Source organism: Pteropus medius, unplaced genomic scaffold (assembly GCF_902729225.1).
Source record: "Pteropus medius unplaced genomic scaffold, Ma_sr-lr_union100, whole genome shotgun sequence".
Classification (NCBI taxonomy): domain Eukaryota; kingdom Metazoa; phylum Chordata; class Mammalia; order Chiroptera; family Pteropodidae; genus Pteropus; species Pteropus medius.
In genome coordinates, this window is record NW_024345481.1 from 1223205 (window position 1) to 1235288 (window position 12084).

General features: G+C 35.9%; 1 protein-coding gene across 23 annotated transcripts in view; it reads left to right on the top strand.

Moving 5' to 3' along the window:
* The window catches only part of SCAF8 (SR-related CTD associated factor 8), a 191470-nt gene that overhangs the window by 72261 nt on the left and 107125 nt on the right, over positions 1 to 12084 (top strand). For 22 of the 23 annotated variants that reach the window (XR_005655139.1, XR_005655140.1, XR_005655141.1 and 19 more), the window contains one exon: positions 127 to 1594. Coding sequence is in view for 2 of the 23 variants with exons in the window: in XM_039873864.1 (XP_039729798.1) it covers positions 127 to 1580 (1454 nt within the window). In the remaining 21 variants the exon portion in view is untranslated. Of the gene's footprint in view, positions 1 to 126; positions 2256 to 12084 lie in introns of those variants that run through there. The other variant, XM_039873863.1, reaches the window with a different exon arrangement.

Here is a 12084-nt window from a genome sequence, read left to right on the forward strand (position 1 = left end):
TTTTGGGGGGAATACAAGTAGCTAATTAAGCTAACTGCGGGAAATTGCAGCATTAGTAGTTACAAGTGTAGTTTCCTTTTCATGTCAGAATGATTTTTTGTGTTGTTTTTTTCCTTTCCATTTTAGTGATTCCAAACGATATTTCAAGTAGCTCTGCAATTTTAGGAGGACAGCCACCCAATGTGACGAGCAATTCTGGAATTCTGGGAGTTCAAAGACCAAATGTATCGAGCAGTTCTGAGATTCTTGGAGTCCGGCCTTCTAATGTTTCCGGTAGTTCTGGAATTATTGGAGCCCAGCCACCAAATATTCTCAATAACTCTGCAATTTTGGGAATACAGCCACCAGGTGTTTCGAGTAGTTCTGGACTCTTGGGAGTGCTGCCCCCAAACGTCCCCAGCAGTCCTGGACTTATAGGAGTACAGCCACCAAACGTTCCGAATGCATCTGGACTTTTGGCAACCCAGCCGCCAGCTGGGCCTCAGAACTTACCCCCTCTCGGTCTCTCTGGTCAAAGGCTGCCTGTCGTGCCAGTGTTAGACCTTCGTCCAGGACTAATACCACAGGCACCGGGGCCACGATTTCCCCTGTTGCAGCCCGGACTTCCGCCCCAGCGAGGGATCCCTCCCCCGTCGGTGCTTGACGCAGCTCTTCATCCACCACCCCGCGGTCCTTTTCCTCCAGGAGATCTTTTTAGTCAGCCAGAAAGACCTTTTCTAGTTCCTGGAAGGCAAAGTATAGACAATATCACTAATCCCGAAAAAAGGATACCGCTTGGGAACGAGAACATTCAACAGGAAGGAGACAGAGATTACCGGTTTCCTCCCATAGAAACCAGGGAGAGCATGAGCAGGCCTCCCCCGGTGGACGTTAGGGACATGGTCGGACGGCCTGTAGACCCAAGGGAAGGTCCTGGGAGGCCTCCATTAGATGGTAGGGATCATTTTGGAAGACCGCCTGTAGATATCAGAGAGAATCTTGTGAGGCCAGGTATAGATCATCTTGGTCGCAGAGACCACTTTGGCTTTAATCCAGAGAAGCCCTGGGGGCCTAGAGATTTCGATGAGCGAGAGCATCGGGTTCTGCCTGTCTTCGCTGGTCCAAAAGGCCTACATGAAGAAAGAGGCAGATTTCGGTCTGGAAACTATCGGTTTGATCCTAGAAGTGGTCCTTGGAACAGAGGATTTGGACAAGAAGTTCACAGAGATTTTGATGACCGCAGAAGACCCTGGGAGAGGCAGAGGGATAGGGATGACAGAGATTTCGATTTCTGCAGAGAAATTAATGGAAATCGTCTTGGACGAGAGAGAATTCAAAACACCTGGGTCCCCCCTCCTCATGCTCGGGTTTTTGATTTCTTTGAAGGGGCCACTTCTCAACGAAAAGGTGACAGTGTGCCTCAGGTTAATGGTGAAAATACTGAGAGACATGCTCAGCCACCGCCCTTACCAGTACAGAATGACCCTGAACTTTATGAGAAACTGACATCTTCAAGTGAAATAAACAAGGAGAAGAGTGACACAGTTGCTGATATAGAAAGTGAACCAGTGGTAGAAAGCACAGAAACTGAGGGGACATAATCATCACTCAGTAGGTAAAAGATACCTTTTGTAAAGTTGTCATCTCTCTGTAATAGATTAATGGCTGACTGGACCGTAGTTATTCACTCTGTCTGCCAGGATTAAGTTAATCCGATGTTCATGTTCCCCTTTCTCTTAAAATAATTGTACAACTGACTTGTATAGACATTGTTCTTAATCTGAACATGGTAGGTAAACATTTTTTTATTTTTCTGATAAAATATAAATGTTGCCCCAGATTCTTTTAACTTCAAGGAAATGAATAACAGCTTGTCAGAGACTTCCTATGGAAGAAAGAATTTTTTAGATGCTACCATTAGGTTGGATATGGTAATAGATATATTTCAGAATAGCAAGTGGTGGTATATCTTATCCATATCTTTAGGCTGCTGCAGAATTTTAAGGTAATAGACAAAGCTGTGATATTTTATGCAAAGACTGGCTCTAGATATTTGAGGAGCACGATACAGAGATTTTAAAAAGTGATTTTGTAAAATCTACACTATGGTCTCTGTTTCTCCAAAGTAAGTGTTTTGTGATTTGTTCCTCATACTGCAGTGAGTAAAAAAAAAAAAAAAAAAAAAAGAAACAAAACAACAACATAAATATTAAAGTACGTTTCAATGTTGGGTGAATTTTGTTTTTAGATGCCAATAAAACTTATTTGTTTGATAACAGTGTTCTAGGAATTGTATTTTTTTAACCTACAAATTCTTAAAACCCTGGATCATTAGCAGCATGTGCTTAGTTGCAATAATTTTCTATTACTCTTATTAACAACAATGAACTGTGTGGTGCAACAAGTATGTACTTTAATATAAAAATCATGCAGTCTCATTAGTTTGTGTGTAATATCTGTATATTGTGTAAGTCACGTAGGTTTTTTTTTTGATTCTCTGTATGTTTATATTCATGTACATACAGAGAAAAATAGAAAGTTGATAGTTTAGATAGTAAAATATTCTTTAGAAGTGGTTAGAAAATTAGAGAAATTTGACTAATTGACATTGTTACAGCTCTTAGTCTTTATGAAGGTAAAATTAGAAATACTGTAAAGAAGTACATTGGCGGTTTGGCAATTCTTTTTCAATATAGTTAAGCATGAATCCAGATTTAGCATGCAGCGAAATTTCAAGTAAATGCTTGCATTGCTTTGTTTCACACTGTATTTTCTGTTTTGCATAAATAATAGTTCTAGTACTGTAGTACTTGCTGGTCACTTGCCTGAAGTGAATATCTTAATTGCACAAAATGTGTAGCGGTGTCGACATTAATTTGTATGCAGGGGCAAAGTGTCCGTTGTGTGTTTCATAGGCTCTGAGTAACACTGTTCAGCTTAATCTCCAAGGTAAACGAAGCAGAAAAATTTGGACTTGGTTTCCTGTTTATTTATTTTTGTTTTAATTTTTACTTATTTGCTGTTTGTTTTTCCTTTGGGTTTTACATATATACACATATATATAAAACCATTGGTGTTTTTTCATTTCTAATGAAGAGTTTCATTTGGTCCTATGAATAGTCATTTTGTTTCTTATGCATTTCCAACAATTCATCATCTGCTCTGTTTATCTAGAATCCTTAAGTGATGTTTGTCAAGGCCCCTCCCTCACAAATAATATGAGCACACCAGCTGTTTACAATTGGACATTTTTGCTTACCCTCTGATGATCTGTAGGGCTATAAGAGCATTAGGGTTCTGGCCAAAAATAAAGTCTTTTCTCCTTACAGATCTGAATAGAAGTATTATTTGGAAAAGTGTGTGAGAGTGGGGATTTGGTGTTTATTTTTAAGGTAATTAAGTTCATTTCAATAATTTGGGCTGTTTCAGATCTTTTCCTTAGGGTAGCAGGAGAAACTGATAATCGTATGAAGTTTTAAGGTTCAGGAAAGATTAGCTTTGTCTTTAAGGAAATTATATTGACTGGGGTGTCTCTCAGACTATTTTGGTTGCACTTACCATTATTAAAATTAAGTGGCATTCACTTGGATTAAGTAACATGAAAGAATGCAAGATTTTTCAGTGACTTGATCCCAAACTTTTTAATCACGGTCGGGCCTTCATGTGCAAACTTGAAAACAATATATATACAAGTATTGCCCTGACTTGAATATTGTGGTGGTGTACGTTTCTTAATCAGTTGTCAGTACAGAATCTAGAAACCCATCTTGGAAATGTGTGACACTCCTAACATAGCTGAAAAAAAATTCTGTGTACTTGTTATCACATTATCCTTGTTTTGTTGTATCATATTTAAGTGAAAGGATATTATCACTCTCATACTGAAGTTCCAAAATTGATATTTGCATTTGCCATTTTTTTAATGACAGAGAAAAGAGTTAATTGTCTTTGATAAGTGTGACATAGGACCTTTTACATTTTTGATGCTTTTGATTACAGTACTGTCACTTGGAGTAACCTAACCAGTTTAACGAAATGATTTAAAGTGCTCCACCCAGTAACTGTATTAGACACCAAACCACATAGTGTTTTGGTTTATGATGTGCTAGAGAGAATATGACTTTCTGCAGTAGCAGTACACTGCAGTATTAATATACATTATTTATTTTAAATGGTTTTTATGTCTTTAAACATTTCATTAAACATTGGCTTCTGTTCTTAGTATAAATGCACATACTGTATTTCGATCATTTATATTGTAGATAGAAACTTATTTTACACCAAAGTAGTCTTTATCTGCAGCATATTAGAGGTGGAATGCTCCTTTATTCTAATTTTATTTCAATACATATGGTGGACAAATACTAAGAAAGCACTGGAAGATGGAGGAATAGTATAAAATTATTTGCTTAAAACTCTGGATGTTATACAATATTTAATTGTTAAAATTTGTTTTTTATTCTTACCAGAGTGGTTTCTTTTATCCTGATAATTTAGTTGCTTCATTAAATTTATTGGACATTTTCCACTCCGATAAAAGATTATAGTTTATGGAGCTACACATTTAAGGTTGTTTTGGGCATGGGTGGGACCAGTTGTGTTACATATTAGAAAAAGTTACCTCTTTTAATCTGAAAAAAAATTTTTTTTTATAAACACCATAGTTCATCAGATATAAGGTGCCATTGATTATAAGAAGCACCATTCAGAAATAAAAAATGCTTCCAATATGACATGCCAGTGATTGTGAGACCCGTTCCTAATTCTGAAATGTCAAAATGTAAAAAGTGTCTTAGAATCAAAGAAATACAGTATTCATTACTGAACTTCATATATGTATTTTAGATGGGCACAAACTTTAATGAAAAAGAAAATTTTAATACTCAAAAATAATTTTGTTATACCTTATGTGCCTTCATCATTAGTTTACTGGGTGCTGTATTCATAAAATGTTTTAAGGGCTTTTAACTTTCAAAGAAAGAAAACTAATATTTTTCCTTTCAAATATTTTACATAGTGCAGAAGAGAACAGTATCTTTATGTTCATTTTTAAGATAGACAAAATAACTAAATTATTGTACCATAAATTAATGTAATCATAAATACTGCAGTGTGACGATGAATTATAAATCTTTTCTTCAGTTGATGATACTGTGGTTTTATATAAAACATCTTTTAAATTTAAAGTTGTAGGCAGTACAATTTTTATTTTACACTTCTGAAGAAAAAAATAGGTTAGCACAGTTTTTAATGGGAGATTTTTTAAAAGCCTTGATTAAGCAAAATTTTCAGAAACTAGAATGTAAAATTGATGGCCCAGATTGTTTCTTTTGGGGGGACGTACTTTAAATAGGGGCATGCATATCGAAAGCAATCTGAAATATAGAATTTCTGTGGTTCTCAGCCAGGAAATATATAATGGAATCACCTGTGAAGTTCTTTGAACATTTGGGAGTTCAGGGTTGTGGGGATCACCACAGACTTACTAATACAGATTCTCCTGTATATTTACACACATACACACACTCCTACCTTCCTATCTGCATATATAATTTTAAAGCCTTACATACCACCATTTTAGATATATTAAAATACATAAATATTTAATATACAACTGAGATTCTTAAAATATTGTAAAAAATAAAATACTTTTAAAAAGTAAAATACTTTTAAAATATTTTAGTGATACACAGTTATTTTTAGTGTTTTGATAAATACTTTAATTGTGGTAACTGGTGTTGCAGGATGAATAAAAATAATAAAACACAGATGTTTTAAACTCAAGCGTTAATCTAAAAAATGAATTAAATAGCAAGAAAGGGATGGAAGGAAGCATATCAGATGGTTTTGTAGGAAGTATTTTTGACTCAAGTGAAACTTTGGTATAGGATATCTTAGAGAAAAATTTACTCGATATCATGTGATTAAATGCTTTGATTCTAGAAAGAGCCCCTTTGGGATAAAATTGCAAGCATTAACTGTATCAGGGACTAGAAATAACGTTACTAGTAGGACTACTTAGATGTGGGTTGCACAGGAAAAACTAATCCAGATCAGTGGTTTATTTTGGCTTGAGCTTTGCTCAGAAAGTTCTCTTCCACTGTACTTAATTCTCTTTTCCTTCAGGGGATTCTTTTTATCCTGTATGTACACTTAGAATTACTCTGCCTCGTTCTAACCAAGATTTAGAACAAATATTCTAAGCAATTTGTAAAATACATATAGTATGTCAAGGGGTAGAATGGTGCTAATGGGCTAATAGCTTCGTATTGTACGAGGAATGTCGGATGGTAAGGGTGACCTGCAGCGCCGGAAGCTGAGGGAGTGCTTATGCACAGAGCTCGGTAGGTAGATGGTGGAGAGTGAGTGAGCTTTGAACTTGTGACTTTGAGCCCTGAATTTAATGAGAATTAGATGAGTTCAGTGAGCGTATTACGCAGATATGTAGCCCTTGGTCGACCTGCATTGTTTGTCCCCTCCCCCGCACTCGACCTTGGGCAGCTCTCACTGTTTTGTCTTGTTTCATTTTTCTTCCTCTCTCAGACTCTTCAAATCCTTCTCATCATAGCACTCCAGCCTTCTTTTTGACCCGTAATTTCATGCAAGTGCTGTCAATTGGGTTTGTCTGTGTTGAAAGCATTTTGCTGTCCCTTGGCTTAGTGGTTTCTAGGGTTATTTCCAGCATTTAAATAGCTTGGGTCAGTGAAATAAGTTTTCTGTAGAAAACCAGTTGAGGAAACAAGAGGACCAGAGGGAAAGACTAACATTATTGAAATGCTTTTTAAGAGAGCACAGATTTTATTGCCTTTGGGTTTTCAAAACTGGCTTTAACATTTGCTAGATGCCTTTAACAAGTTTTTGCACCTCTAAGCCTCATTTCTTAATAGCTAATATGCAAGTTACTTTATCATTATTATTGATGATATTGGCTAATATTTAATGGACATGTGCTATGTGACAAGAACTGGAATAATTTCAATACCTGTATAATGTAATGACAACCCTGTGAGATAGTTCTTATTTTAATGTTTGGCAAAAAAAAAAAAAAAAAAAAAAACAAAACCTAAGTCATAGATTTAAGTAGCTGCCCAAGGCCTCACAACTTATAAATATTTGAGCTAGATTGAAACCCAAGCCTATTAAATTAAAAAATTAGTCTATACTACCTAATAAAGTGCCAGACATACATGGCAGAGGCTCACCAACTATTAATTCCTCTTCTTTTTAAAAAAGGCAGATGAATTTGTGCAGAAAATATAAACTTGAACAGCTCAACGAGGCTTATTCTTCTAAAATAAGGCTACAGTTAAACACTAAACTTAAGTTGCGTTTTCATTCTACCAGTATGCATGGGGCTGTCTTCTTGTAGCTAGAAATCACTGCAGCTTCATTTTTTTAGATTTCTGTGTTCAGGATTTTTTTTCTTGAGGTTATACCATGGCATAATATTGTTAACTTTCTGAATAACTCACTATTTTGGAGGTAGGTTTCTGTTGCCTTGATTTTAAATAAGATTTCTTTTTTGAAAACGCCTTTTCCCACAAAGTAAATAAAATTTCAGAACTTTTTTTATCCTTTCAAGTGATATGTAAAGCAGAGAGCCAGTGATTGCTTGCAGATTCATATTTTAGGTTGTGAATTTGGCAGCTCCTTTTTAAAACTTGGTGTTTATATACTGTATATCTAGCCAAAACTTAGTCTTTGATTTTCTTGTGTATTAAACTTCTGTATTAGGAATATTCTGTGGCATGAATTAAATGAGATCTGTGAAGTTACACGTAGGAAGCATTCAGCATTAGTCTTTACTCACCACTCGAATTCAGAGAGTTGAGAGACTAGCCTTTGTCTTTAGTGGCAGTGGATAATTTGTAGTTATTTTACTTTATTAGAAATATAACCAGATTCCAGGTTTTCTTCCTTTTCAAGTCTTCCGTTCAGCTTACTAAATTTAGATTTATATAAGGTTTAATCCTAGCATGTCGTGGTGCTGGCCTTGATCACCTTTCCCAGAGTCTTTGCGCAGAGGACTCTAAGCATTGTGGCCATGTCACTGCCGAACCCACACATCAGGGGGACACGCTTGTCGTATTTGTGAGTTATACATCTGTTTCTACTAATCTTGCCAAAGGTAATTATTATTTTGCTTGTGTTATGATTACATAAAATAAAATGTTCTTGCATTTGAATAATCTTTTTTTTTTTTAATAGCATGAGTCTTGTGTTTATTACTGAACTCGGATCAGTTTACACATTAGTAAGAATATTAGTAAAATCAGAAAACTTGTGTTAAAGAAAATAACTTTTGAAAGTATAACAGGATGACTATTATTTAAGAATTGATCTTTCGTGGTGATTGAAATTATTTTAAACCTTTAAATAGGAGAGGGTAGCATTTACTATCTCAGAAAAGGTTCTGAAAGACATAACTGAATCTTATGTTGCTGTGGTCATACCCAGGATAAGGATTTAGAGATTTCTAAGTAGTAAAACCATTTAGGGGCAGCATTTTTTTAGGACAGTGTTTTTTGTTTGTTTGTTTTGTTTTTTTAATTAAAATTTATTAATATTTTAATTATAGCCCTCCGTTTTTGTCATATTATTTTCTGAATTATTAGCCAATTAGTCCATGACCACAAGTTAGAATTCTCATTACAGAGAGAACAGTTAGGGGGTGGAGAGTTAATATCTTTAACCTGTGTGTCACAGACATTCTACATAATTTATCTTTAAAAATACACTGTTTGGTAGGATTTGTTACAAATAAAGAAACAAGCTCAGTGAAGTCCATGGTCACACAGCTTTTGATTTGCATAAATGTTTGAACCCAGGTTTTGCTGACTTCAGAGCTATGCTATATATTAAAAGATGCTCTTTTGGAAAGGTAGATTTTAATATATGGTTGGCGTATTTAGTTTCCTAGGGCTGCTAAAACCACATGACCAAAAATTAGAACAACAGAAACTTATTCTCCAACTGTTCCAGAGGCTAGAAGTCTGAAATCAAGGTGTTGGCGGGGCCATGCTTCCTCTCAAGGCTCCAGAGGAGAATCCTTCCTTACCTCTTCCAAACGTCTAGCATTTCTCAGCCACTCCTTGGTGGTCATAGCTTGTAGATGCATCACTCCAGTCTCTCTGCCTGTCATTACATGACATCTTCCATTGTGTGTATTCACATCATCTTTCCTCCATGTGTCTGTGTCTAAATTTTCCTCTTATAAGGACATCAGTTATATTGGTTTAGGGCCACCCTACCTCCCGCATGATTTAACCTCACTAATGACATCGTGACCCTATTCCCAAATAAGGCCAAATTCCAAGGTCCTGGAGGGTTACGATGTCAACATATTTTTGGAGGACACAATTCATAACTGCCTATGACTGAATTTTGTAACTAAGATCTAAGTAAATAGGCCTTTTATTTAAAACTTAGTGGGAAAGGTAGTACATTTTAGAGTGACAAAACGCACATCTTTATAGAATTCCACTTTTCAATTACTTTGATATTATAGCAATCAAATTTAAATTCCTAATACAAGTATTGCAAACTGTTAAATACAATAGCACTGTCTAGCTTTTTAGATGAATTTGTAATGCCCATACTTTTATATTTCTTTAGTAATGCTTGATATAAAGGAATTTGCAAAATTCAATAATATTAGTGTTCTATAGCAAAGAATCTATTTACTGTGAATTATCTTTGCATTAAAAAAATCAATGCTAACTTTTTTTAGAGTGGAGGTTTTTTTAAACCTCATTAAATATAGTTAACCTGAAATATCTGCAGTGTCTTAATTTCATTTCTATTGTTTGTCTTTTTAAAAACAGTAATAGCATTTTCCATTTTGACTACTCATTAAAATTTCCTTTTGAGTAAGTGATATGACTACCATTTTGCCATTTCAGTGGTTTATTAGAAGTAGGTTTTTTATTTACCAAATAAATTATTACCGGGCTGTTCACAATTTTAATTTATGGAGTATTATAACCTTAATACATTTCTCTATTTTTGCAAAGAATTAGCCAGTAAAATCTTAATTGAGTAAAAACGATTTGTATGTGACCGAAATTCAAGTATGGATATATAGGTCTTTACTGGATAGGTATCTCAACAAGGGTTCCTAAAACATTTGTATATATTCGAGTGGAGAATTCTCGTGATTTTTATCTGAAGAGTACCAAAGCACTTAGAATACTGCCTGCCAGTGTAGTACTACTGCATAGGTGTCATTGTTATGGTCAATAATGGCCAATAGAGACTTTTGAGAGTTGCAAATCAGTGTTGTATGTTAATTGCAAATTAAGGGACTATTTATGCAGTTTTGAATATTACAACCCAAAATGAGTTGGAGGGGAAGGAATGGAGTTGTGTGGCTCTTGGAGGCCTTCTAAAGCAGGGGTCCCCAACCCTTGGGCTACAGACCGATTCCTGTCTGTAGCCTGTTCAGAAATGGGCCACACAGCAGGCAAGCAAAGCTTATCTGTGTTGGCAGCCGCTCCCCAGCACTAGCTGAATCACCGCCTCAGCTCCACCTTACATCATCAGGCATTAGATTCCCATAGGAGCACCGGTCCCTGGTGCCAAAAAGGTTGGGGGCCGCTGCAATCTAAAGCTTTTCTACCTCCAAAGCCTCAACCCTTGAGTTATATTTGTGTTTCTGGTCCTCAGTACAGTACCAACCTTTTAACTCAGCTGTCTGACTCATTAGGCTGGTGGCAGGCATCCTGCTGGCCCGAGCTTGCCTGTCATGGGGAGATGGCTGCGATCTAATTTCAGGAAGAATAATTAGAAAGCTTCCTGTTGTTAAATTGTCTACATATGTCCAGATAAGTAACAATTTATTGGTTAAAAATAGTATTCCTGATTTTCTTATACATTGAAGTAGGAACTCAGGTTTTAAGAGTACATCTTTTTACATGGGACTTGAAAAAGGCGGATTCATATGAAGTTAATAAAAGATTTATACTTTTCCCATGAATATATTTATGCTGGAAAAAAGTTGTTAATCACCAAAATAAAGTACATTCTTAAAAGTGTCTGATTCAATCAATCCTCTGTATAGGAAACCACATTTAGAAAAATTATTTAAAATTGTTTCTGTCAGACCTTCCTATATCACAGAATTAGCAAAGTACATTTAGAGTTATTTTTATCCCAAAGTTAAGCCTCTGTCAGATAAAATGAGATCTCAAAAGAGATATCTGTTTGTAGGAGAGACATGAAGTTCCCTAACTACTGATGGTTCTGAAATCTTCAGTCACTCAGGAAGATTTAGGGGAGAGATCTTGGTTACACCGGAAATCACAAAAATGCCCCAATAACTATTCTAAGCCATACTTTCAAATGTGAGGCAGTAATTTAACTTATCAGAGCTTTTATTAAAAAAAAAAAATGAGATTCTTTGGGAGATAATTTAAAATTTAATTATTGGCATAGCTAAATTTGGAAGGAGACGATCCCCTAGACTGTTGCAGCTCAGATCTTTGCCACATTGGTTATCTTAAATGTATTTGTCGGACTAAAGCTATAGATGTAGGATTTAAGTGGAGAGGTCTAAGTACCTGGTATTCCTGCCTCCATGTTCGCAATTCAGTGCCTTTTCATTTAAGCTGTGTGTTTAACGTTTTCTTTATAACATGACCTTTATATTCTGGGCAAATAAAATCAGCACCCCACATTTAATCAGTGGTAGACTAGGGTTGATTTCTAAAGTAAGATCAGTTTTCTGAGGGCTGAAAATGTTCTCGCCCCAAAAGCACCTCCACTTAACTGATAGTAAAAGTAGGCACTGTGGGAATGCTCATGGATGAAGGACAGGTTCACCTGGGAAACGGAGTAAAGGTGCTTGCCTTTCCATCTCATGAGCCTCTGGTTGATTATTCTAGCTGTCCTTCTAACCCACTAAACATCAGGTGAAAATGATTTTAAGAGGCTATGGGACTAGTATAACCAGGTCTTGAAAATCTAGTCATTGAGATCTGGGTTCAGAGAAGTGAATGAGGCCAACACTTTGTGGTTAGTCGTTAGGTCCTTTCGAGTGTCAGCTCTCCACTCGAAAGGACCTAACGACTAACCACAAAGTGTTAGTTGTGGTAGTTCTAAGTGGTT